Below are 27,804 nucleotides of genomic sequence, written 5' to 3' on the forward strand. Positions count from 1 at the left end.
TTTAATTATATGTGGAGAATCAAAAATGTTATGCAGTTATTATAGGGATGTGTCTGAAAGTGTGTGTTCACATGAGTGATCTCTGTGACAGTAAGAACAGAACATCCTTTCCTGGAACACTCTGTCTGGTTTGAACAAGGTGTCTATACATTAAGCTGATGTATTATGTGTACTAGGACATGCTCTTGCCTCTCCCCTCTTGTGGCTGAGACATGTATAGTATGTTTACAGTGATCGGTTGGCTTGGTCTTGGGTATCGAATCTGTAAGCTTGTTTTGAGATTCTCCAGCCTTCATCCTATATTGGGCTTCAAATGGGTGTTTGTGTAGCTACAGGATTAAGTGTAAATTAGAGTGGAGGGCTGCTGTGGTTACAACATGAGCACAGGGTCTATAGACTCTATATTCATATGCAAAAAAAAAAAAAAAAAGATAGCACTTTGAAAGTATCTCATGCTCTTTTTGAGAATGGACCTTATTTTTAAAACATTCCCTGGTTTCAGTGTATGCATGTTGTCACAGATGCAAATCTGGCCTTCAACACCAGGGGGTTTGACTTAGAGTTTTTGCTGTGCTGCAAGATCCGGTTTGATCCGGTGTTACAACAGTGAAATCAGTGATTATAGAGAAAATAGTAAATGACACAGATGTTGAGATGGAAAGCAAAAGGGAACATGTTGACTTTATCAAACCATTTAAAAAGCAAATGGGAAAACAGCCAAGACATGGTTTCAGAGTCTCACCCTAAATGCACTGGAAACAAACTTGATGCCTCCTGCCAAATATACCAGAAAAAGAAAACATGCAGGGGTATTTCTGTAACCTGTAAAGGAAATATAATTCTCATGCAATCTGATGCCAACTCTAAAGATAGACAGAGCTTATTTTAAGTTAATTTATGAGAGACACATAATACATTTCAGCAAATTATGTTTATTCTGAAAGAAAGTTGCTTTGAATCATTAGGACCTGATTTATTAATCCAAAATACATAAGTTTATATACAGTAGTCAACATTTGAAGTGGATCAAAAAAAGTTCATCAAAGTTGTCCTAAGACAAGAACGGTTATTGCATTTTGGTTTTAGGACAACTTTGATGAAAGAATTTCTACACAATTTCTATCAAAATGATGGCAGTTTTGAGCTTGATATTTAAATACAAGGATACATGGGTCAAAAACAGTCACTTTTACTCATTTCATCCCCAGAAATTGAGAAAATAATCAATTTAAATGAGACATCAGTAGCAGTATGGTATCAGTGAGACTGGTCTTCATTCATAGTACTTAGTAAAAGATGCTATTAAACAAATATTTAAAATATACCATCTTCATGTTGTTTCTACATTCAGTTGGAGATTCAATATGAAATTATGTATTACAATATAAAAAATATATTACAAATTGTAATGTTATGTGTGATTAATTACAGAAAAATGTGATTCATTTTTGAGTTGATTGACAGTTATAATTTACTGCTACAATAGTACTAGAATAATACATAATAAAGATAAAATAGGGTCACATTTACACAGAACAACACTTTTTAGTGATACTTATTGCATTATTTATAAGCAATCTGTTAGTTTTGTGTGAAAGCTCTTGTCCTGTTATTCCAGATCAAATCGTTGTTTTGTTTGTTGTTGTTTTCCCCCTCCTCAGCAGATCTCACAGACCTCCTTCATCCTGTTGTACAAAGAGAGATCAGTCCCAAATCCCAGTATACAAAAAAGACATCTCATTATTTCAGTGTTAAAAAGGGTATTATTTCAGAGGTCTGACGGTTAACACAGTTTGGATTTGTTTGTTTTTTAGATTGCCCTCAAAGACTAAAATGGTAGCCGGTTATAAGCAGTGTTGGGGGTAAGCAGTGTTACTTTTTCAAATAAGTAATGCAAGTTAATTTGTTTTCCCATTTATTGACTGACAGCTCTCTTATCCCCATGTTGAGAGACTTACTCACTCCATCATGTGTAAATATGATGGTTATTGTAGTTCTAGACAGAATGTGAACATGCATTTACTCATCTCACTTGCACAAAAACAGATTTAGTATTCCTCAAAATGAATAAAAACTGTGAAATGCAAACTCAGAATATTACACAAACCTGCAATTATTAAATGTTAAATGACACAAATATACTATATTTAATCTCACCAATAATAAGCACATAATCACATTTGTGTTTAATTTTTTTGTTTTTATTGCTTAAATAAGAGTGTTGAACTTTCTTCTCCTGCCTCCTATTTTTTCTGCAGTCCAGAATGGCAGTACAGCTGAAATGTTTGTTTGACCTGCGCCCTCTACTGTACGTAGACATTAAGTTGCATTTCTTTCAGCCTAAGGCTTTTTCATTTCACTTTTGCCATAAAAGGACCTTTGCTGGTTATAAGTCTTTTTTCCATTCTGCCTATGCATCCTGTCTAGTAGACAGTAAAAAGTGTTTCTTATTATAAGCCAATGCCAGTGTATAGTTTTCGCTCAAGAAATTAAATTTAGTTTAACTTTTGTTTAATGGTAATGTAAATACTTTTTCAATATTTATGTAAAATTTACCGATTTTCTTTTTCGGCAGTCTCCACAGAGGCAGCCCACACATCCATTCACGACCTGAATGACACAGAGTATCATCTGTATCAGAGCCAGACCCAAAAGAATGGAGAACAGCACAATGTGCCAGAGAACCATATTCTCAGGAAAGACACAATCGGACCATATAGTCTTATCCACCAGGTAACTGCTGTTCCTGTTATAGTGAGACAGAAAGAAAGAATGAGCTTTAGTAGTTAAAGTGAAGGAAACGGGCCTCATCTAGTGGCCATACAATAAACTGCAATTTTCCACTTGAGTGACGTAATTGCCATTAAATTCACATTAATCCTGCTGACTGTAGTATTATAATTATCTAATTTAACAACTAAAGTAACTCCATTGCATTTGTTTGATTTTTCTTTTAGGTTTTAAGTGTTCTTACCCTTGTTTATTCTCAAAGGGATATTCCCATATTCCGCCCTCAATTTTGCATTTTGGCCCAACAGCCAGTGCTGCAATGGCAACACAGGCACAGTAGACCGACCCAATAATGCCAAATACAGATGAGAAAACAGAATTCAGCATCTGTACAAAACAAAAACAGCATGAAATAGTTAACAATCAAAATAGCCTATATGCAGACTTTCTGCTGAAAATATTTTCACATCTTCTCTAGTGAGCTTTTTGTTGTGAATGAAAGCGATTTCACATTTTTTGGTGTTTCTCTGTGTCATATTTACTCACACGGCAACGGTTTCCACAGCAACCTGCCCCACAGCAGCCTTTGCCCCCGGCTCTGATGGCTGAGCAGCTTGGACACAACATCTGATGAATGAAAGTGAGTGGAAATTGATTTATCATCAACTGTGACGTCAAGCACAAAAGATTTGCTGTAAAGCAGTTTAAATAATGTTTGTATAAAAATACTTGAAACTTTAATCATCAGTTTGTTCTGGCTATTTAAATCTATATTGAGGCGACCTCACTCAAGAAAGTACACCGTTGATCATTAAGCAACTCAGTGTTATCCAAAAGTTCTTTGTCCAAATGAAGTCCGAATGAATGTATAATCGACTTATTTCCTTACTCTGAAATAAGTACCTTAAAGAACCTTTAACATCCATAGAATCTTTCCATTGCACAATTCTTTACAGTATAAAAAGGTTCTTATGATTATTAAAATCTTCTTTACACTTAGAAAAAAAATTTATCTTTTAAATTGGGATATTTTACCCAAAAATAAAATTCCATCATAATTTACTCACCCTTAAGTTTCTGTCCCCCATTGACTTCCGTATGAAAAAATAATATATGAAAGTGTCTCAGAGTCAGCAACATTCTTCAAAATATCTTGTTTTGTGTTCAACAGAACAAAGAAACTCATACAGGTTTAGAACAACCTGAGGGTGAGTAAATGTTAAGAGAATTTTTATTTTTGGGTGAACTATCCCTTTTAAATTCCTCACCTTCATGTCGTTCCCAACCCGTAATACTTTCGTTCATCTTCAGAACACAAATGAAAATATTTTGAATGAAATCTAAGAGATTTCTGTCCCTCCATTGACAGTCCACACAACTACCATGCAACTTTACTCAGGATTAATCCATGGTCATTTCCAGGATGTTACAATGTCAATATGCCAGTTTTTCAGGGTGTGAGCAGTGAAGCTCAGCATAATGGGCCCTTGATTTTCGCCACATTCTGCTTTTGTTCCTCAAATCTAAAGTTCCTTTATTCAGATACATTCCCCTCACTACAGTGCAGTTGCTTATAACACACAACTTATTCAACAATTTTAGTTCTCTTTATCGATCCTTATGCCATATCATACAAAAAATCTGTTGTCCTCTAAAACATAAATCAGGTCTATTAATTTTATTAAACCATAAAATTCCTATAGCGTCTCATAAAAACAAGACAGTCACATTTGTTTTCTCAGGACACAGCCAAGTTCAAACAAACAGCACATGAATGATATGACAATCAAATCCAAAAGACTGAATACTCACAATTAGCCCTCCACCAAGAACACCTCCCATAAGCCAGACCTGCAGGGAAATCTGTCCAGGTTCCAACTTTTCTCCATTAGGGAAGAATAAAAGTAAATTGGCTATTATACACAAAAAAGCCGAGGGTAGAAGTATTAACCCCACTAACCGTGCACACTTTCCAGTACACATTGTGATGAATCTGTATTAAAAAATCGAGAGAAATTGTCAAAGGCTGTGTTTTTCTCAGCGCAGCACAGACTCTGACTCTGATACCACAGAATGCCCTTTGAGACTTGACAATATTTACAGCGGTTTTATCAGTGCCATTTATGGTATGTTAGCATAACAGTGGGCAGTGAATGAAGTTTCTGCTTTAGATAATGACGTGTATTGATAAGTGGCTTGTGTCTGATCGATCGCAGTGGGGACAAGAGTTACAGTAAAGCCATATCCTGAAACCTGACAGAACAGCAAGGCCATGTTTTACAGCCTATTTTTATAATGTCTTGTGCTATAAATGGCAACTATATGACCAAATTTATTGTGCTATTGTAAACGCCAGTAATATTTCTGCTTAATCATTTCTCCTTCATTCATTTGACCATCTTTATCCTACTGATGTATAACAAGCACGATTAAAGTGCTTAAATTAATGAATTAACTGTTTGTTGGAATAACATTTGTTTTTAGAGGTGTTCTGTGTTCTCATCGAAGGTTGCATTTAAACAGTAAAAACCTTGAAAGGACTGACCATAAAATTTTCAATTTGCATGGAACATGAATATAACAAATACTGTCACACCTAAGACAAGTTTGTCTTCAGTTATAATCAGGGGTGGAAATGGGGGGTAACGCGGGGGGACGGCGTCCGGGGAGTGAATTTCGTGGGGGGACGGCGTTCCAGTTCAAATTGTTTAAATTTTTTTTTGAAGGGATGAAGGGATTTCTGTATTTATTCTCTCAATAGCCTACGAAAACAACACGAATTCAGCACAAAAACATAGCGCAATAAAATTGCATGATTAATCATTAAAAGATAGCGATCTGGATTCAGTGCTCGAAGTGGGCCGGTAAGCACCGGAACTTCTATATCTGTAGCGTACCCTCACTTTTTCTTGCTCACTGGCTGCACTTCTCACATGTTGCAGGTACTCTCTAACCCCCACACCGAAACAAAGAATCAGGCTATTAATTGATTGCATCGTGCGTTCGGAGCTTTTATAAGCATGAGTGGCGCGCCGCGCGCGAATCACCGTAGGCGCGTTCACCAGCGCGCTCCAAAAGTGTGATAAGATTTGCGCGAGCCGTTCCTATGATAAAACGGTAACACTTAAAAATAAATTAAAATAAAGTTCATTAGTTAAACATTATTTAATGTATTAACTAACATCAACTAACCATGAGCAGTACATTTGTTACTGTATTTACTAATCTTGGTTAACGTTAGTTAATGAAAATACAGTTGTTCGTTCATGTTCACAGTGCATTAACTAATGTTAACAAGATTTTAATAATGTATTTTAATTAACAAAGATTAATAAATGCTGTATAAGTGCAGCTCATTACTTCATGTTAGTTAACTAATGTCAGCTGCTTAACCTTATTGTAAAGTGTTACCATAAAATGTGTAACCCATTTGAATTCTATTGAGAATGTAGTAAAACGCAATGGAGTCGAACATTATCTAAAAACAGCCAGTAAAAAAGACTGATGAAAAGAGGGGAAAACATGATAAGAATCCGGCAAGCTTTTTAAACTTCTTATGACCACCTTTACTAGAATTTATCTAGTTCTGTTTTTATTGTGGTACATTTTAACTAACTTGTTGAAGAATTTATAAATATAATCTGTTAAGAGAATAGATTTAAAAAAGAAAGAAAAAAGTTAACATTGCCCTAAGCATGCAATAAGGAGCCATCAATGTAATTATATCCTTATTGTAACAAATGCTCTGGTTAAACAATTATAAGAACTACTTTTTAATTGGCCAAGTACAAGTTAGAATCAAGAGCTTTAAAGTATGGACCTTCTTGAATTATTGACTAAACAATTGGTTTTCCCCATATGTAAAATCTGTTCTGCTAATATGACAGATATGCCCATTAGGAAAAACCTGGCTGTATTCCAAGTGATGACAGGAAATTAACATGTTCAGTATAAGAAAATTTTAAGTAAAGATAGTTTGAGTTCCCATGGCACGTTGTAAACAAGTGATTGTTATCTATAGGCTGTTGCTTTATTGCAGTTGTGTTATCAACCAACTTTGCATGTGTGGACCATTTTGCAAAAATAAAACAACAAACAAATAAATAAATCTCACAAGAGAGCAAACCCAAACTACGCCGTAGCAACCGAGGGAGACAACCAGTCCCCCATCCCAAATGGAAGCAAACAAAATAGAGTAAATCACCCTTTGAAAGTAACTTGATATTTCAAACAAAGATTGCATCAATTACATCATTACACCAGTAGGTGGTGATAGGTGACTGTTAAAAATGTAATTCTCATTGAATCATTCAATAAAAAGATTTGTTCAAAAACTTTGATTCATCCAGTAATGAAACAAGTGACATCTTAATAATTGAATCATTTATTCAAACCGATTTTTAAAAAATAATAATTCATTCAAATTAATTAATGGCTTTTGTAAATAGACTGCAGCAACTAACATTGTACAATTGTATTTAAAATGTTTGTGACCTGTTCAATTCAGTAATTCCTAAACAATGTATCTTTAATTTGGCCAAAATCAAACAGGTAATTTTCTCCAAGCAGAGATTCTGTTGAATGAACATGTTTGTGCCACACACAATTCATAAATGTTGTTCATTGACCTTTCATGTGCCTGCTTGATAATTAAGAAAATATTGTTTGGAGGAAACATGAAATAGGCCTATTTCATGTTATTATAGATTATATAATATTTTATATTTAAATAATCTGAAAAGTCATTGAAAGTAAAAAAAAAAAAAACTTTCCAATCTCAGCCATTTCCAGCCCTGGTTATAATAACTAAAACACATTGTGGTGACTGAAGGGACCTTATGTTGCCCCGCCCCTTTTTGCTTGTTGTGTTCATTCTTCCGGTTTGTATTTCCACAGCATGAAGGTAAGATCTTACGGATTTATGATTGAACTGCTCGTTTTAAGATCTTCCCTGTCTACTGACATTTGTTATCACATCCGCTTTAAACATTACGATGCTCATGGTAACTTTTGTTAAAGGATACTTTTTAACCACAAATGCTTGTCTTGCACTAGCGTCCACGACTTCACACATTACGTAATCACACTGGAAAGGTCACGCGTGATGTAGATGAAAGTACTGAAAAACTCCATTTCATTTTCTCCTCAAAATCGTGCACATTCGCTTTGTAAACATTCGGTCGGTACTTCCACTTATGTCATGCGTGACCTTTCCAGTGTGATTACGTAATGCTCAAAGTCATGGACGCTAGTGCAAGACGAGCATTTGTGGTTAAAAAGTATATAAATTTTTATTTATTTATTTTTTTTTTAGAAAATGACCAATCATTTCGCTAAATAAGACCCTTATTCCACAGCTGGGATCGTGTACAGCCCTTTGAAGCTGCACTGAAACTGCAATTTGGACCTTCAACCCACTGAACCCTGTTGAAGTCCACTATATGGAGAAAAATCCTGGAATGTTTTCCTCAAAAGCCATAATTTCTTTTCGACTGAAGAAAGAAAGACATAAACATCTTGGATGACATGGGGGTGAGTAAATTATCAGGAAATTTTAATTCTGAAGTGAACTAATTCTTTAACTCTACAATAAGTGAATCCACTTCCCCAGCTAATAATTGTATATTGTTGCCTTCACATGCTAAATTTGATAATTCACACTTCTGAAGTCGTGATTACAAGCTCATCACATTCAAGTGTCGAAATGTGCATTCATGTGCAATTTTTACCTAGAAAACTCGTATTTGCGATTAATTGCCACGTGAAGGCAGCATAAATTTCGGGATTTTTTTTCATTATGGCCCTGTATGATGTCATAAAGGATGGAATTCCTTGTATGGACACTTCTCCCGGAAAAGCGCGCGCACACATCAACCAGAGCGAGCAAGAGCACGCCCATCAACTTGCTTCGTTCGGGATACAGAAGTCATCGGCAGCGCTGCACAGGACTTGCTCCAGAAATAGTCATTTTGTTTTCAGACCACAAAATCAACAATGTCCCCAAAAAGGTGTGTTTTTCGTTGTGAGGGAAAGATGACCTTGTTCAGCTTCCCAAAAAACCCAGCGTTAAGGGAACAGTGGATGCAGTTTGTTTTTCCGGGGCAGCAACTTGTGCAAGTGTGTTTGTTGTTCCCGGCATTTCGGTGATGAATGTTTATAAACAAGGCCCAGTTCGACTCTGGATTTGCAGATTGTTTGAAACGGAAAGATGGAGCGATCCCAGCGATAAAAGATCCTGGTCATGAGTCGCCGCAAGCAGTAAGTAAAACTGCATCAAATGTCTGTGTTTTGTTGGCAATCGGCATATAAGTGCACATGAAGCCCGGAACACACCAAGCCAACGGTTGGCTGTCGGGCACTTTTTGTTCGTCGGCCGACTAGGTTTTCTCAGTATTGGCTGAAGTTGATCATCGTCTGCTTTTTTCGTCCTCGTCAGCCGTCGGGTGTCGAGCGTCGGTTTGGTGTGTCGGCAGCTTTGGACCCAGATGCTGCTGACGTGTGCCAACTCCGCAGTCTGCTTTCGTCGCCACTAGTTCGTCGGCATCGGCTTGGTGTTTTCCGGGCTTAATGGAAACAACACAAACGTATAGAGAATCAAAGTTATCCAGGGGTAATGCGATTATGTATTGTGTGTGTTAATGCTGCCTTCACGTGCTATCGGAAATTTGATAATTCACACTTCTGAAATCGTAATTACGAACTCAACACATTCAAGTTTCGAAAGGGTTGGGCGTTCATGTGCAATTTTTTATCAAGGAAACACGTATTTACGATAATTACGAGAGCACGTGATGGCAGAATTATAAAACCATTTTAAGTGTCCATTTGTTTATTGTGCTCGTGACTCTTTAGCTCCGCCCACGGCACGCCTGCAGGAGCTCTACTGTTTTCGGAAAGAAGAGGTACAGTTGTATCCGTCTTTTATAAATCTGATTAAGACTCTTCGGCGATATGAAGGATGCAATACTACTCTATAGGTACTCAAAATTAACATGAGATTGGCAGAAACTGTGTTATGTCCCCTTCAAAACTTTTAAACGTTGATAAAAATAACATAACATTTTAATAACAACAGTACAACAAGCTTTTGGGTCAAAAACTAAAGTAAGTTAAAACTAGATATTTGACCTTACTGGGCGCGTGACAGATCACGTAAATACGTAACGTCATTAGGTGGCGCACTTGAGCACTGTTCGCGTGACGACGATTTTCGTCGTTCAGTTTAACGAGTGTTACTTCAGCTCGGGCTCAAAGCAAGGTAAGTAATTTAAAACATTTCGTGTAACATTAATCTACACTCAATCTGATTAATTATCTGAGATGTTTTGTCGAAGTTGTCGACAGTTTTCAATCGGTGGTTTTTGGCGATGCTGTTTCACATGTAACGTAATGCTATCAAATTAACATAAATAATACACGTTATTTCAACTTTCAAAACGTATGAATTTACAACACCGGGATGTTGTCTCAATTATTGCGTTATCTGAGATCAAATATATGAGTTGATGGATGTGACATGGCCCAATTGTGCAATTAGTAGGCCTAATAGCGTGGAGATAAGTACTCATAAAATTTTGTGCGAGGCAAACATATAGTTGAGTACTTTAATGAATATTCTGACTTGAAAGTGCAAAAATTGTTGAAGGGGCTGGTTGTGTGTGCAGGAGATGTTTGCAATATTTAATGATGCAATGTCAAAACGGTTTGGTGGAGGAGAATGTGCCTTGGTGGTTTATCATCAAAAAAAGTCACGATGTCTGTTCTTATTCAGTTGAGTTAGTTATATAGCGTTGTTTTGTACAAAGGTATTTCCCTTTCTAAGTATTAATATGTTTATACATGAGTTTTACACGTGTCAGTGTGGAGCTGTTGGAAAGGCAGTTGCAATTCTACAATTGTCCACTGGGGGGCAGATCCTTACCGCATTTAAAGACAATATTTTACATTAACTTCATAGATTCTGGGAATTTTACCTCTGCTGTTATGTACTAGATGATGTTATTTTCATCTTCCGTTTGATACGTTTGCGATTCATTTTCTAAATCTCCTGGAATTGTATCCATGTTTCTGATTGGAGAACTAGTACCTCATTAGCATGTCCCCTCTTCCTTGTCAGACTTTGTTGAAGAAACTTAGTATTTTTTTAACTGCATGATATTAGCAAGTATTTATTTGACTGTGTAATCTTTATAATAGTATGTACACAAAAGCTTTTAGAATTTAAATAAGTACATACTCACCGTCGTCGTATTTACTGTCTCCTAGAATGTGGTTGCTACTGTTGACCATTTGTGGGTATCGCTTCTCGGCCTTTTGGCTAAGATCAAGTGTAGTATCTGTTCTTATCAGTTTAATATCTGATACGTGCCCTACCCGGGCACCATATATTAAATTGATTTTTGGAACAGGGAGATGGAATAGGGGCTTGCTCCGTCCACTCCACGCATCGACCCGGTATTGCAGTACTTCCGGGAACGGTGCACCCCCCTAAACTGGTAAAAAAATAGAATTGCAGTGTTTGATAGTGAGCAGTGTTGTGTTATTTATCTTGGTTTATAGTGTATTGCTAGTAGTTGTTTTTTATGGTTCATTTAAATTAAGAATGGTCGTTATCTGCATTATGCTAGCTTGTATTCCTTTGAATAATGTTGCACGTTGTATTTTAGTACTTCGCGTGATACTGCCTTCTTAGGAAGAATCGCTTGTGTAAGTCGCTTTGGATAAAGTGTCTGCTAAATGAATGTAGTCGTCGGAAGAACGGACACTACTAGTTTTTTTTTTTTTTTGACGTAGGTTGCTATGTTTTTTCAGTGGCTGTGAGCAACCAGGAAGCAGAGTTGCGACAACGGAAGTTCAAAACGCTTGATCGTCACGTGATTCGCGTAGACACTGGCGCCCAGCAGCAGCCCTGCGTTTCCGCCATTTCGGAGCAGTCCACTACTTTCTATGGCAATATCAGCTGTTTTGTTAAAAAAAAAAAAAAAAAAACCGTACATTAAAGCTAAAATCCAACTTGAATGATGACAACACAGAATAAAATACTATCGCTAGTGATCATCAAATCCTTTTAACAGTTTATTTTACAGACTTAGTGTTTAAGTCTTCCACTTTTTTCACAAAACCTTTGCTCTCTAGAAACCCAGTCAGTTTGGGTTAATTCTTTGAAGTTCAAGTATTAGCATTATAAACACTGAATTAATACCAACATATGAAATTAAATTAAGGACATGCTTTTTGTTTTTGATTTTTTTTTTTTTTTTTTTTGGTAATTTGTAGTCAATAAATGCATTGGTTACAATAGTTATATAATACACCGACATGTGAATGCAGTATGTGTATGTAGCTACAGCAATGTTGTTTTTAAAAGATAATAATCTGCTAATATTTGAGGATTAGTGTGGTCAGCCAGCATTGCCTGCCTTGTTAACGTATTTCTGGCTAACGTTACCTTGGTTAAAGGCCGTGTTGCAGTTGTTTTGAAGTATTTTTATGATCTTAAACTTTTGTCATGTTCACTATGGTTTCAGAAGGACATGAGACCTGCAGGTGACAGGTGATTATCTTAAAAAATCCATTGCAAACAAGTGAAATGTAACATTTAATTTAGTGAAATTTAATTAATCTTAATGTTTACAATTCTTATGCACCCCATGCACTTGTTACTATATAAATTAATACATAATATATTAAATTCTAAAACAAAACATGATTATATACATACACACTGACTTTTGCACTGATTTAGCGCAATGGATTTATACATTTCTAACAAACTGCATGTCAAGCATTTTGTCTGCCCTTTCCTCCATGTTCTTGTAGTCTCCACTATGGTTTGCAGGGTTGCATGAGGATTATCCAGTCACTCAGAGAAAGCAGTATGAATGTACGGTTTCCCTACTGACACGGAGAGGAGAAAATATGCTCCAGTCAGCAGGAGCAATCTAAATAGAAATAAAGATTGTGTGCTAAATTTAGTGTTAATCATACTTAGGTGTATCTGCTCTTTTCACAAAGACCAACACTGGGAAGTTTAATGTTTATTAAAGGTTTATTAAAAATAAGGAGCAAGGAAAGGTTTGTAAAATCCAAAGAGAGACTCAGGGTGAGGATACAGCATCATTGCAGGGAGTCTTCAGGATCTGCTGAATCCCCTTTGTGCTTCTTGTGTTGAAAGCATGATAAAGAAGACAAAAACTGAGAAATTATATTAGCCCATATACAGTAGTATATAATGTAGTTTTGGTATTTTGTATAATTCCCCATTTAGCCTAGTATGATTTGTTTTTTTTTAAACCGCTTGCTGCTTTTAAGCATTCTTTTTAATCTCACTTATAAACTTCTCTCTCCCTTTACCATTAATCCAAAAATCAGCTGAGCTGAAACATAATATAGACAGTCAACAGAATCACAAACAATGCCCAAAAAACCCACCCATACAGGTTTGCTTACTCGTATATGCATTCTAAAATAAGGATTTTTTTCTTTATTGCACATTTAGTAAGTAATAAAAAGTATATTCTCATTTTACCACTTCCACCCACTAGGGGTGTATTGGTACACGTATTTGTACCGAAAATGTATTTGTACTGACGAATACATAGTTGTAGGCCTTTAGCCCATTAACCACTTTTAACCACCATTATCCACCAATAATCGCAATAAGCTCTGTGTTGTTACTTTCGATTAAAAAAAAGTCTCATTCCGCAAATTCAGTCCATTTTATCACGAAATTCAAACAATAAATGCCGTTTTGTCACTCTTTAATGTGACGTGACAGATCACTGTACAGGCGCCTCATTTCAAGCGACAGAGCTGAGCACAAGTGAACATGATCATCTCTTCCTCTTTAATACTAGTTACAGAATAAACTTAAATGAACATCTGAAGGTATGTTGAAAGAAACAGTACAACTTACAGAAACGTATCTCGATTGCTCAGTAGTGTTTCAACCAAGGAAAGACATCAATGAAATGGCTTGTAAACAATGTCACATAGCATTTACCTCAGGAATGCCATTCAGTGTCTACAGTTTGTTAGTTTGCTAGAGAAATTAACTCTTTCGCTACATATATGCACATTAGCCTATATATCCATTATATTTTACTTAACCTGTCTTGATTATTTAATGTATATGTTTAATGTAAGTTTAAATTAATCTGTCATGAAAACAAGTAATGATGGCCACTGTCAATGAATATATTTTAACATCGAATTGGAGTAGAAACAGATTGAGAAGTTAATGCAAAAACTGCCTTATATGCAATTTACATGTTTGCATACAATTTTTATGTGAGTGTTGATCATTATATATAAAAATAAATTTAATATTTAAAAAAGCAATTTAATAATTTGGGCTCTGTTGTTAATTGTAACCTTTGATATTATAGTAATAGGAAAGAAAGTGCTTCCTATATAAATAGTTTACAGCATTAGCAGAGAGAGATTTTTTTTTTTTTTTTTTTTTTAATCCTTAAATTAATTAAAATGTTAAAGAGAGAGACACAATTTGTTCAGTAAACCATTGTTTTAAAAAAAGAAAACAATTTTGTTTAGTTTTCTCCCTCCTGCTGTACTGAATCCGTACAGAACCATGACTTCAGTACCGTCATTTGTGTGTACCATTACACCTCTACCACCCACCACTATCACACCCCCCAATGTCACACTTAAATGCAGCTCACTCATGGATCATAATTTAGTCATTTCATGTTCCTTTTTTGTGCTGTATAAGTCTCATATTTGTACCACTTAAATTGTAATTCATTATTATTGTTTTGATTCAGAAATAAGGAAAAAGCTGGTGACACTGCAAGATTAATGTTACAGCATAATGTGGTGCTGTTTTGTATGCTTTGGCGAATCATCATAAGAGTTCCTTTTGTTTGAACTTTATAACGTTCAGCCCAGAAGGTTGAATTTACATCAATTAAAATGGGGTCAGATTAAACTGTGTGAGGGTTTGGAGTGTTTAAAAAGATGAGACGTACAACAGAAATAAAGTGAGTAAATAATATGTATTTACAATATTCACAAGGAACTTATAACAACACAATAAAACTAGAATAACTTAGGCTGTTAAAAGCATAGAGTCCGTTTTCTTCATACCATAAAACAGTCCGTAAGAATCCTAGTGTGTTGAAAGTCCCAATGTGAAAGTGTCCACCGGAAAGGTAAATCCATAAAATGAAACTCCTCAATCCAGCTTGTGGTCGATTTGCTTAATGACCCTGTTTGTTTGCCATGCTGCCTCCTTTATGCTGACTTACTTCCTGATTCCTGCCATGTGATCAGTCACATGACGGGCAGACGCAGACTCATTTAAAGACATATATTAAAACCAATAAGAGGAAAAATTGATTAAAAAACATGGAAACCAATTAAAACTCTATTATACATAAAATCATTATAATAAATAGAGCGGTAAAACATGTATTTTATGTGACAGTGTCACAACTTCCCAGAAGTGACTTCAAAATCATAGTTCCTGCATGGCTGCTGTGGTTTCCTTTTATAGCTTTAATAAGCACATAAAAGCAGTTTCATCACATAGTCCTAACGTTCTGATGTTATATTTTGTACCCAGTTCTTTCTTTTTATGTCACAATATTCTGATCATTGATCTCATACAATTATGGATTTGAAGACTTCTGTTGTTCTATTAGCTCATTGACGCTTGCATTGCATTATTAGGGGAATTTGTTTGCTAAGAAATAGGACGATACATTTATTTAAAAGTGAGACTAGCAAAACCATTCAAAAACAGATGGAAACATGTAGCCTCACCGTCCTTGAGAATGATGTTCCCTCAAGTGACCCCCCTACAGGGTGCGTGTGGAACTCATACTTACCTGGCAGGGGAGACACCATGATCAAGAAGGTGGTTCACCCAGGGCGAGGCTCAGCCATTGCACTCCGGTTGTGCTGACCCCTGCGAATTCCCCAAATGTGGGAATCTCGACTGCATAATTTCTGGTAGTGGGGGACTGCGTTCGCGCTCTCCCCTGATCTTCTGGTTCAAAGATAGAATTGTAGTGGTTGTGTGAACAGTGTGTTTAAGAGACACATATTCAGATTATCTCTGAGATCACAAATGCTTGGCACTCTTTCCCAGCTCAGTACAATTTTCAAATGTACATTTATATTTGAAACAATATATATTTAATAAAACGATAAAATATTCAACAAAACGTTAACAGTATTTATTTACCGCTGGTCAATAGGCGGTTATACGTTTCTCTAGCAGATTTTTGCTGCAGCGCTTGCATGGCAATTTGTAACATCAATCTCACTGTGAGAACATTTTCTGTCCACCTTTGCATGTTTGTCTTCATTTTTTCTATGATTGTGCTGACCCCTGCGAATTCCCCAAATGTGGGAATCTCGACTGCATAATTTCTGGTAGTGGGGGACTGCGTTCGCGCTCTCCCCTGATCTTCTGGTCTAAAAAAAGAATTAATGTGTGCTCTTAATCGAGGAGACTTGTCTTATTTGTTGTCTAGCCATGAATGCTTTTTGTTTTAAACTGAAATCAGTTTGTGTCCATTTTGCTTCTGGCTGGCGTTAAAGGGTAAGTTCACCCAAAAATGAAAATTTTTGTTCCAAATCAGTATGAGATTCTTTCTTCTGCTGAACACAAAAGAAGCCGGATTCGTTAGGCAGAACCCGATTTCTCACGATTCCCAACCCTAACTATCTAAGTCAATGGCTACCATCAACTGTCTGGTTACCAACGTTCTTCAAAATATCATCTTTTGTGTTCAACTGAAGAAAGAAAACTCATATGTGTTTGAAACAACTTGAGGGTGAGTGCATGATGAGAATTTTAATTTTTGGGTGAACTAACCCTTTAAGCAACTGTGAATCACTTAACTTCAGGATGGTAATGAAGTAGAATCAGGGAAGTGGGATATTTTCAGAGGATTCTATTCTATGCATATCGTTTAATAAACATTAACTTTTGAGATAAATTATTTATTTACTAATAAGTCTTCTAAATAATTTTGTCCTAAATAAACCTGTCCTAATTGAAAGAAAACAAGCTGACAAAAAGATTGAATCCAATATTTGGTGATAAGCTAGCATAACAAGAGATTTATAAGCTATTTTTTTGCAGGCCAGTCATTTTTGACCGGGAACATCACTTGTGTTTATAGGGTTTTCAACACAACACAAGGGCTAACATTTGGTGATTTGGAAATTGCTTTTAAAAGTGAAAGCAGTCTTTGTGGCTCAATGTTTAAATTTTTTCATTTGCATTCGTATCATCTCTCAAAACTGATAATAAATAATGCAAAACACGATTTTTTTTTTTTTTTTTTAGCAAATTATCTACACAGTTTTTCCCTATATGTCTTCCTGCTGAGTTTTACCTGAATTGCATTTTATTTACGCTCATCAAAAGTTGGTGAGATTTGTTCTCCTGTCTGCTGCTGCTGCTGCTGCTGATGATGATGATGATTGTCACCCTCAGAATGCAGAGGCTTTCTTTTCAGTGGATTTTAAATAAAGATTCATCTTTATTTAAAAGTGAGACTAGCAAAACCATTCAAAAACAGATGGAAACATGTAGTAACGCCTCACCGTCTTTGAGAATGATGTTCCCTCAAGTGACCCCTCTACAGGGCGCGTGTTGAGCTCATACTTACCTGGCAGGGGAGACACCATGATCAAGAAGGTGGTTCACCCAGGGCGAGGCTCAGCCATTGCACTCCGGTTGTGCTGACCCCTGCGAATTCCCCAAATGTGGGAATCTCGACTGCATAATTTCTGGTAGTGGGGGACTGCGTTCGCGCTCTCCCCTGATCTTCTGGTCTAAGAAAAGAATGAATGTGTGCTCTTAATCGAGGAGATTGTTGTCTTATTAATAATGCAAAACATGATGGGTTTTTTTAAAGCAAATTAACTACATGGTTTTTATTTTATTTATTTTTTACGCTCGCCAAAAGTTGTTCCTTCGCATGGTGAGATCTACTCGCATGGTGAGATTTGTTCTCCTGTTTGCTGCTGCTGATGAACTACAGTTTTTTCCCTTCTAAATGTCTTCCTGCTGAGTTTTACCTGAATTGCATTTTATTTACACTCGTCGAAAGTTGTTCCTTCAAACTGGCGTGGTGAGATCTAGGGCTGCACGATCGTGATTAAAATGTGGTAAATTTATGTTTTAAATTATTAGATCTGTCAGATTTTTAAAAGTTTTTAAAAGATGTCTCTTCTGCTCACCAAGGCTGCATTTATTTGATCCAAAATATAGCAAAATCAGCAATATTGTAAAATAATTTACAATTAAAAAAAAAAAAAAAAACCCTATTTGAGTATATTTTAAAATGCAATTTATTTGTGATACAAAGCTGAATTTTCAGCATCATTACTCCAGTCTTCAATGTCACATGACCTTCAGAAATCACTCTAATATGCCGATTTGCTGCTCAGTTAAAGTTGAAAATGGTTGTGTATAATTTTTTTGATTCTTTGATGAAACTTCAAAAGAACAGCATTTATCTGAAAGCTTTTGTAACTTTAGTCACTTTTGATCAATTTAATGCATCCTTGCTGAATAAAAGTATCAATTTCTTTAATTTCTTAAAAAAAAAAAAAAAATCTTACTGACCCCAAACTTTTAAATGGTAGCGCAAAAGCTTTCTATTTCAGATAAATGCTGTTCTTTTAAACTTTCTATTCTTTTAAGAATCCTGGGGGTGGGAAAAAAAATCATACACAACTGTTTTCAACAGTGATAAGTAATGTTGCTGAACATTAAGGCTGCAACAACTATTCAATAAAATCGATAATGAAAATCATCGACAACTATTCTCATTATCGATTAGTCGGGTCTGCCCGTGCACGGAAAACTTCTGCCAGTCGCGTCAAATTAAAGCACTGAATAACGCATTGCTATGGACAAAAATGCATCTAAAAATAATGGAGGAAACAGGGCGAGCTGCTGCAGGAAAGGTACGTGATCCAAGCTGCCCAAAACATAAGAATTCTTTATTTTAAGCTTCAAGCTAATGCGTTAGCATAATGGCTTGCCTTTAGCTTTGACATAGGCCTATGCACGTGCGTCCTCAGCGCAAAACGTTCATTCTGCGGCTATATCCTTATCTGTAAATGTTATTAATTCACGCGAACATTTCCATTTTGCATAAATGTTCGTCCTGACAGTCTGCGGTAAAAACTTTACTGAGTGAGCGCCGGCGCGCGCACCCGCGTCAGACAGATGAAACGCGGGAGAGAGGGAGACAATAATCAGAGCAAAAATATTCATTTTGCTAAAATATCTGTTGTTTAAAGTTAAATTCAGATTTAAAAGTCAACATGCCATTCATGTATTTTATGAGAGTACTGTAAAGGGATAACGGCATCGAATATAAATGTAAGACGTTTCTTAGCCTATATTTACAAAATAAAGAAATAATAGTAAAGAGGTTTCTTTATTATCTTATAATTTTTAATGTAGAGATTTAAACTATATTCACTATCTACAGTGATTAACAAATTTATTAGACCTCTGCCACCCAGTGTAAGGTTTGTGCCACAGCTGTCCTAAACTATCAGTATTGGTGATTACCAAAATCATTTTTCATGCTTCTGCAATGGTTAATCCATCAGTATGTGTAAGCTCTTTAGTCTCTGCAGTATTTTTAATGCTACAATATAATTGTTGTTATCCATGAATTTTCGATTTTGTTTTACAAGAAAGGCAAATAATCAAAATAATCGTTAGTTGCAACCCTACTGAAAATGTAGCTTTGTCAACATAGGAATAAATTGCATTTTAAAATGTATTCAAATAGAAAACAGTTTATTTAAATTGTAAAAAAATATTTAACAATATTGCTGCTTTTGCTGTATTGGATCAAATAAATGCAGCCCTGGTGCAGAAGAGACTTCTTAAAGAAAATAAAATAAAAAAAATAATCAGATCAGATATCTGATAGCGCTGCTTTAACCTGCGTTTTAGAGTGACACGGTAAATCTTTTGACGTCTGTTTATGCGCATTCGTTTATTAGAAAAATAAACTAAACGCATATTGGTGTCTGTTTAAAAGTCTTGCTGCTTTATTGTTTTAGGCGTGCAGTTAAAAGGCTGAAGACAACGAAATATAGGGGAGCGACTGCTTTTTTGTTTAATAAAATAACCCGGTTTTACTATTCTCCGTCTGCTGATTCTTTACCTATCATGCTTTTAGTTAAAACATGTTATGTGCGATTTGTGCTGCTATCCACATAATTTCATTATAGACAATGTTGATCAAAGAGAAGCTTTATATTTGAACGTTTTGATGGTGTCACGATGTTTAATATGGCTCGTTGTTTGTGAAATGTACTGGCGCCCTTTGTTCTAATTTCACGGAAGTGACGTAATGGCTTCCTTTTGACGGCTCCTGTGTTGATTACATCATACTTTCATTTTATAATGCCTTTGGTCGTTTATTACTATCTTAGCATACGTCGAACTTCAAAAGATCAATTGTCTAGCGTTTATTTCAGCTTGGGTTTATTTGGGGTTTTCAGCTTATTCGCTCTGATTACTGTGGACTAAAAATCATGGTTTTAAACATCTGTTATTCCATTGGCTGGTCGAACTGCTGTTGCATCATGGGAAAGTGTTCGCTACAAAAAAATAAAAATTTGTTTATAGCTAGATTTGCGGCGAAACTTTCCAAGAACAGGCGACAATATTCTGCGCTTTGATTGCGTTGAATTATATGTGTTATGTGTCTATTGAAATGTCGCCCCATCGTCCTTGAGAATGATGTTCCCTCAAATGACCCCCCTTCATGGCGCGTGTGGAACTCATACTTACCTGGCAGGGGAGACACCATGATCAAGAAGGTGGTTCACCCAGGGCGAGGCTCAGCCATTGCACTCCGGTTGTGCTGACCCCTGCGAATTCCCCAAATGTGGGAATCTCGACTGCATAATTTCTGGTAGTGGGGGACTGCGTTCGCGCTCTCCCCTGATTTTCTGGTTCAAAGATAGATTTGTAGTGTTTGTGTGAACAGTGTGTTTGTAGGAGACACATATTCAGATTACCTCTGAGATCACAAATGCTTTGTATAGCTTGGTACATTTTTTTTTTTTAAATGTACATTTATATTTGAAACAATATATATTTAATAAAACTATTAAATATTCAACGAAACGTTAGTTAACAGTACTTATTTACCGCTGGTTTCTCTGGCGGATTTTTGCTGTAGCGCTTGCATGGCAATTTGTAACATCAATCTCACTGTGAGAACATTTTCTGTCCACCTTTGCATGTTTGTCCTCGTTTTTTCTATGATTAAACGTCGATCAACCAGCTAACTTCATCTTCGTTCTTTATGGGAACATAGAGGACAGTGTAAGCGACAGTCAGAATATTTGTACTATACTACATAATCATTCCTCTACAATGCGAGTAAATCACTCACATATGCAAATTTTAATGCTAGGCGACTAAATAATGCCTGTCTTGTTAGATTTCAATCGCCAGTGCTTGAGTATAAGTTTAGCACAGATACATTTTCATTTGTCGTGAACACTGACTGAGCGCCGCTCTCCGTCTATAAAGCGCAATATTACAATTGATCTCGGGATGCGCTGCATATTTAAAGGCCATGTACACGCTGTAAGTTTCAGGAGTGACAACCGCATTTAAATGCGCGAGTGAATCACCTAAATTATCGTTGCGTGTGTACGGAACACGACTCACTCTTGAAACTGCGATGATTGACAGCTTGGAAACCATAGCAACGTTCTTGCGTCTCGCGTGACCAAAGTAAAATTACAGTGACAAAACGCTCGTTATTTTCAGCAATTTAACTAAAGCACAGTCGACGGAGGCGTCGTGTTTTGTTTATGCTTGTACACTACAGCCTGTTTCACACAGAGCGCGCTCTTTCTTTGTTGCTATAGAGATGAGTACCGAGAACCGGTAATTTTTTGGACCGGTACGTAATTGGGTCAATACCGGACTACCGATAAGCTTCAGGACAAACAATACTGTTATCGATACTTGTGTTGTTTTATCTCCGTATATTTCTGTGTTAATGGCGAATTAGAAGCTGCTGCTTGTCATTTATCAACAAAGGAGGCAACACTAGTAATATAATGAATCATTTACAAAAAAAACACGCCATCTAGCTCAATGTCTCCATCGTCTCCCAGCTCCAACTCCCCTGCCTCAGGCGAAGGTAACATTCATTATAAAATAAGTTTTTAGTTAGGGGGTTGGGAATTGAATACTTGAGGTCAAAAAATCGGATACTTGTTATAAAATTAAAATTTCGATTCTTTTGTGTGCATTTAAATATGATTTTAAACCATTAAAGCGCGAGACGACTCGCGCGCTGTTTTCTGTGCTGCACACACGTCCAAAGCGCGCTCACAGAAAAAGTGATTTTAAAGCATTCACGCGCAAGACATCTCGTGCACTGTTTTCTGTGCTGCACACACATCCAAAACGTGAAACGAGAAAAAGTAATTTTATTGTGAAGCGCAAGACGAAACGTGCGCTGTTTTCTGTGCTGCAGCTCTTAAAGTGACAGCATTAATATTCCTGCTGCCATCTCTATATCAACACTAATCAAACAACAACAAAGAGAAAATTCAATCGTTCTTGACTTAGTAACTTTTGTAACTATATTTGTAATGCATATTTTATTTATTATTTTATTATATCTGTTTCGGCGGATATCACTGTGAATAATCGGCTATCGGTGGAGAAATTTAGTATTGGTGCATCTCTAGTTTGAACCCCTCCCCCCCTCATAATGTCCCCTCCCCTCTTCTCACCCTTTACCCAATCACATTATCACAGCTTTCTACACCCATTTCTTAAGCTTTTTTCAAATCTGAGGTGTGAACGACCAGTGCTTAGATAAGGCTTAAAGGGGTCATAACCCCCCTTACTTTAGCAGTGTTAACAATTACATTCTATACAAGAATTGTTTGAGTAAAAATAATAAAATAAAAGCTTACCATCATCATATTTACTGTCTCCTAGAATGTGGTTGCTACTGTTGACCATTTGTAGGTATCGCTTCTCGGCCTTTTGGCTAAGATCAAGTGTAGTATCTGTTCTTATCAGTTTAATATCTGATACGTGCCCTACCCGGGCACCATATATTAAATTGATTTTTGGAACAGGGAGATGGAATAGGGGCTTGCTCCGTCCACTCCACGCATCGACCCGGTATTGCAGTACTTCCGGGAACGGTGCACCCCCCCTAAAGTGTTTAAAAAAAAGAAATGTTTTTGTCATGTGTGGTTGTAGAGTTTTAAAGAGTATGTATTTTTCTTTTCTTTTTTAAAAATTATTGTTAGTAATCTTATCGTGGTAATGATATTATCTATGAATGGAATGCTAGCTTAATATTAAAAAAGTGCTATATAGTGATGCTGCTTATCTATTTATTTTTTAAACTGCATGTGAATCAGTAGGCCTTGTTATTCAATGATAAACGTTTGTGCACAGTTTGGCTTAGTCCAGTTTGCCCCTGCTGGTAGATGCTGCAACTACACCGTTGTACATGCAAAACATATTTTTCCATTGTCTATTAATTTTTAAACATGTATTGTGACAAAATAAGTTAATAAAACACATTTAATTAAATTACAGTGGGCTGTGTGTTCATGCGGTGCAATCAGTTAACCAGCGTTGTCGTGACAATTTTACTGCATTTTTTTTTTTTTTTTTTTAGAATTTATTTGACAGATTGAATTGTCTAATAATAAATTACCAGTACCAGAATGTTGAACATCTAAGGCCTGTCACTTTGGTTTCACTCTTATACATTGACCACTCTCTTGTCACTCTAGCAATACAGAGCTACAACCTAATTTCCCTAAAAACAAGCTTTCTTTCGCAGTAGACAAAATACATTGATCTCTATGCGCAGACGGCTAAGAGACTGATTCGATGGGACCGTCTGCAAGGTGCAAAACCTGAAAAGTGTTACTACAAAAACAGTGAATAACTTCAATGTTACACACTGTAGTGCCACCAAATTCAGTTCACATGTCACTGCTGTCCTGCTGGTTATACTACAACTCTTTTTTTGGAAAAATGTCTTTTTGCATAATTTATGACTTTTTTTTTTTTATAATGCTAATAAAATATTTAATAACTTCACTGTAATACACTGTGCTGTTGACATTTTTCCAAAATAAGTGTTGTAGTATAACTAGCAAGACATCAGTGATGTGTGAACTGAATTTGGTGACAGTACAGTGTGTAACATTGAGGTTATTGACTGTTTTTGTAGTAACGCTTTTCAGGTTTTGCACTTGCTCTTGCCTGTTTCTCTCCCTTTCTCCATCTCTCGTCTTTTTCTCAACTTTCTCTGGCGCAGTTGTCTGTTTCTCTCCCTTTGTTTTCTACATGTATTGCTATCTTTCTTTTTCTTTCTACCTTCTTTTCATGTGTAACTTGCCTCTAACTCTCTCATCTGTCTGCACTATAGAGTCGCAATGTTTACTGCCTGGAATGCGCAGACTTGATTGGCTGAATGGTATCACGTGGGATGGCTTAACTCGCATGCAATTGGCCTGTGCGCTTCATCATCCACTAAACCACTACCGTAAAGACTACAAAAACTGCACCGGTAAAATAGAAGCTCTTCGTCAGGTTTTAAATCATAACCTTCTGTTTTGGCTGTAGGTCTGGGTCCGGACCCGGACCGCAGTCCACCTGTTAGTGACCTATGCTCTATAATGTCCCTGTTAAATTGTGATAATGGAATGTTTGTACTTATGAAAGTGTCAATGAGCAGACAAACTTGGAGTGTCTCTTGCCTGATTGGTGGAGTACAGTCAAATCTTCTTCTGTGATTGGTAGAGAGATCTACTGTTGAGTGTACAGTGAATGTAGACCAATCAGAAGGTCTAATTGTCAACAGTCAGCGTAGACTGTATGACTGTAAAATGACATGACTGATGATTAAACAAAATCCAGAGTTTACAGTATAGATTGAGGGTTTAGAATAGATTGCGTTGATGAACTATATGTAGTGAAGTGACTCCTCACCATCTTTGAGAATGATGTTCCCTCAAGTGACCCCCCTACAGGGCGCGTGTGGAACTCATACTTACCTGGCAGGGGAGACACCATGATCAAGAAGGTGGTTCACCCAGGGCGAGGCTCAGCCATTGCACTCCGGTTGTGCTGACCCCTGCGAATTCCCCAAATGTGGGAATCTCGACTGCATAATTTCTGGTAGTGGGGGACTGCGTTCGCGCTCTCCCCTGATCTTCTGGTCTAATAATAGAATTAAAATATGCTCACTTTCCAAGGAGTAACTTCATTTATTTGAAAATGCTGTGTTAAAGTTCATCTTACTTTCTGATTTGTGAATTGGTACAGCAGTATTTCTGATATGGGTTATTCAAATAAACAGATGATGATAATGAAAACCAAAAATTCAAAAGAGAATGGCCAGAGAAGTAAATGTTTCTCTGATAATGGTGTTTAAGAGGTTTTTTTTTTTTTTTTTTTTTTAATTTGGTAAAATTTTTAAAATGTAGCATGCCCCCAACGCTTTTTATCTTTGTCTCCAATCACATTTTAATGTTCTTTCATGTCTGTAATGAGTGTGATGTACATCTATTGAGTTATTGTGTTTGAATAATGTCCCCTCCCCTTTTCTCACCCTTTACCCAATCACATTATCACAGCTTTCTACACCCATTTCTTGAGCCTTTTTCAAATCTGAGGTGTGAACGACCAGTGCTTAGATAAGGCTTAAAGGGGTCATAACCCCCCTTACTTTAGCAATGTTAACAATTACATTCTATACAAGAATTGTTTGAGTAAAAAATAAAATAGAAGCTTACCATCATCAGAATTACTGTCTCCTAGAATGTGGTTGCTACTGTTGACCATTTGTGGGTATCGCTTCTCGGCCTTTTGGCTAAGATCAAGTGTAGTATCTGTTCTTATCAGTTTAATATCTGATACGTGCCCTACCCGGGCACCATATATTAAATTGATTTTTGGAACAGGGAGATGGAATAGGGGCTTGCTCCGTCCACTCCACGCATCGACCCGGTATTGCAGTACTTCCGGGAACGGTGCACCCCCCTAAAAGGTTTAAAAAAAAAGAAATGTTTTTTCATGTGTGGTTGTAGAGTTTTAAAGAACTTAAAAAATATTTATGTTTTTTTTTTTTTTATTAGTGATTATGTGCTAGTGAAGATAGAATGATTATGTTTGGAATGTTATGCTAGCCTAATAATTACAAAATGCCATGTAGTGATGCTGCTTTTTTTTTTTTTTTTTTTTAAATGCATGTGAAACAGTAGGCATTATTCAATGAAAATCTTTTGTGTGGAAAAGCAGTGGGTCACAATTCTAGTATTACAGAGTGCAGTCTGGACAATGGGGTGGGGCGACATTATGAACCAATGAAATTGGGTGTGGGTGGAGCAACATGTTGTCCTACCCAGATCCAATTTCATTGTTTTATAATACAGCAAATCTTATTGCCATAGACTCTTGAAGCCTGAACATGCGTATTCCTTTCTGTACGATTTTGTGAATGATTTGGCCATATTACAGAAATATCAAGTGCTAACTCTAGAATTAGAATAGTTTTATCTGTTTAGTAATCATGGTAATTTTAGTTTTATTTATTTTTGTTTTATTGTACTTAAGACACAGCATAGATGAAGTTATTTACAAACTAATGCTTGGTGACGGCACCTCCAGGTTCTTCAGGCTAATAGGGCTGTTTTAGATTAGCGCATCATTAATTTTGCTGCTTCATAAAGCATCTTTACACAGAAAAAGCGGCACAGAAACCAACTCTGTAGAGGCATAAAATCACAAAAATGTGCATTAACACAGAATGTTTAATGCTTCTCTGAAGCGGCATAAATGCATTTACATAGAAATTAAAATATTGGGAAACAATGCTTTGAACATTACTATTTTAAAACTACAGTTTTAACAAAATGAATTTAAAAATAATCAAATAATAAACAATGAAATAAAACTCGAAATAAAAAATTTATTTTCTCTGCGTGCTATAGCTATCCTCATGCTTTGATGTTTGTCATAATTCTGTGGTACTGTTATCTTCTATTTCTTAATAAAATTGTTACATTTGGATCAAGTGCTACAAAAAAAATGATGAATTTTTACACCGGGTACATCACCGCAAAAGTTTTTTTTTTTTTTTTTTTTCCCTCAAAGAGCCATAAAGTCACTGGCACAACAAACGAACATTGATGCTAGCGTTAGCATTTCAGGCAGAATAGCAGCTGTCACCAGACTGTCGTGTGTGGGTGAAAATATCATCCTCAAAGAGAGGATTTTTGGAATATAACATAACAATACACAATTACAGTGACGCTGATTGTGTTAAGCGTTTACCATATCTGAGAGAAATGTAGCAGCGCAGCGATCTGCCCCTTCAAAGGAAGATTATAAATGGAGACTTCACGGTGTGAGTACAGAACACTTTTACTTCACTGTCTCTTGTTGGTATATACATTTTTTTTAATTTGCTTAAAACAATATGAAGCGAGGTCTATATTTTGTCTTCCGCTTTTGATTCTCGCGCCGCCTGAGCTGACGTGCCTTTGGTTGTCATGACAATGACGTAGTTTAGTGCAGCAAAAGCTTGCGTTCATTTACACTGAACCAAAACAGTATCAGAATCGCCTTTGATACTAGGGGCTGAGGTGGGTCAGACCCGGCGTATTTTAGGTCTGCTTTTATGCGGCATTGCGTCTTTACACAGAATTTTGAGCAGGTACAGACCCGGCCTAACTCGGCTGTGTAAAGATGCCTATATTTCCATCAAGATCGGTGGAGCACAAACTCTGGATTTTATGCAAACGACGATAATTACAGACATAAGACATCAGACAAAGCTGAACATAAGCAGCTGATTTTACATTTTAAAGCACAATTTTTTTTTTTTTTTTTCATGAGATTATTTGTTGTCCAATGCTCGGTATGAGACAGGATGAGACCGGGTGTGAGACAGGTTTTTTTTTCCGAACCTGCAATAAAACTCATCAGGCCAGTTGTGGATTTCAACAGTGCTGGGGGATGGGGTCTTGTAGTTGGTGATGACTTTCAGG

The 27,804-nt window shown here is 36.5% G+C and overlaps 1 protein-coding gene, 2 long non-coding RNA genes and 7 other non-coding genes across 10 annotated transcripts; 8 read left to right on the top strand and 2 right to left on the bottom strand.

Moving 5' to 3' along the window:
- Nucleotides 1-912: 912 nt before the first annotated feature.
- tm4sf5 (transmembrane 4 L six family member 5) lies at nucleotides 913-4,814 on the bottom strand. The gene is made up of 5 exons (XM_051898688.1): nucleotides 4,543-4,814; nucleotides 3,277-3,357; nucleotides 2,975-3,117; nucleotides 2,557-2,746; nucleotides 913-1,685 (listed from the first exon to the last, which is right to left on the bottom strand). Exons 1-5 carry the CDS (start codon nucleotides 4,711-4,713, stop codon nucleotides 1,668-1,670), a joined length of 603 nt encoding a protein of 200 aa, XP_051754648.1. The 5' UTR covers nucleotides 4,714-4,814; the 3' UTR covers nucleotides 913-1,667.
- Nucleotides 4,815-7,096: 2,282 nt separating this feature from the next.
- LOC127515259 (uncharacterized) lies at nucleotides 7,097-11,111 on the bottom strand. Its single transcript, XR_007930799.1, has 2 exons — nucleotides 10,971-11,111; nucleotides 7,097-9,293 (listed from the first exon to the last, which is right to left on the bottom strand). It is a non-coding gene; the product is annotated as an uncharacterized LOC127515259 (long non-coding RNA).
- On the top strand, nucleotides 11,028-11,218 carry LOC127516863 (U2 spliceosomal RNA). Its single transcript, XR_007931109.1, has one exon. It is a non-coding gene; the product is annotated as a U2 spliceosomal RNA (small nuclear RNA).
- Nucleotides 11,053-17,532, top strand: LOC127515260 (uncharacterized). Its single transcript, XR_007930800.1, has 2 exons — nucleotides 11,053-11,225; nucleotides 11,542-17,532. It is a non-coding gene; the product is annotated as an uncharacterized LOC127515260 (long non-coding RNA).
- Nucleotides 15,571-15,734, top strand: LOC127516856 (U1 spliceosomal RNA). The gene has a single exon (XR_007931103.1). It is a non-coding gene; the product is annotated as a U1 spliceosomal RNA (small nuclear RNA).
- LOC127516857 (U1 spliceosomal RNA) lies at nucleotides 17,368-17,531 on the top strand. Its single transcript, XR_007931104.1, has one exon. It is a non-coding gene; the product is annotated as a U1 spliceosomal RNA (small nuclear RNA).
- A 2,996-nt stretch (nucleotides 17,533-20,528) lies between the features above and the next one.
- LOC127516858 (U1 spliceosomal RNA) lies at nucleotides 20,529-20,692 on the top strand. The gene has a single exon (XR_007931105.1). It is a non-coding gene; the product is annotated as a U1 spliceosomal RNA (small nuclear RNA).
- Nucleotides 20,693-22,752: 2,060 nt separating this feature from the next.
- On the top strand, nucleotides 22,753-22,943 carry LOC127516864 (U2 spliceosomal RNA). The gene has a single exon (XR_007931110.1). It is a non-coding gene; the product is annotated as a U2 spliceosomal RNA (small nuclear RNA).
- A 1,856-nt stretch (nucleotides 22,944-24,799) lies between these two features.
- On the top strand, nucleotides 24,800-24,963 carry LOC127516860 (U1 spliceosomal RNA). Its single transcript, XR_007931106.1, has one exon. It is a non-coding gene; the product is annotated as a U1 spliceosomal RNA (small nuclear RNA).
- A 642-nt stretch (nucleotides 24,964-25,605) lies between these two features.
- On the top strand, nucleotides 25,606-25,796 carry LOC127516865 (U2 spliceosomal RNA). The gene has a single exon (XR_007931111.1). It is a non-coding gene; the product is annotated as a U2 spliceosomal RNA (small nuclear RNA).
- The last annotated feature ends 2,008 nt before the right edge of the window (nucleotides 25,797-27,804 follow it).

This window comes from Ctenopharyngodon idella, chromosome 7 (genome assembly GCF_019924925.1).
Source record: "Ctenopharyngodon idella isolate HZGC_01 chromosome 7, HZGC01, whole genome shotgun sequence".
Taxonomy (NCBI): Eukaryota; Metazoa; Chordata; class Actinopteri; order Cypriniformes; family Xenocyprididae; genus Ctenopharyngodon; species Ctenopharyngodon idella.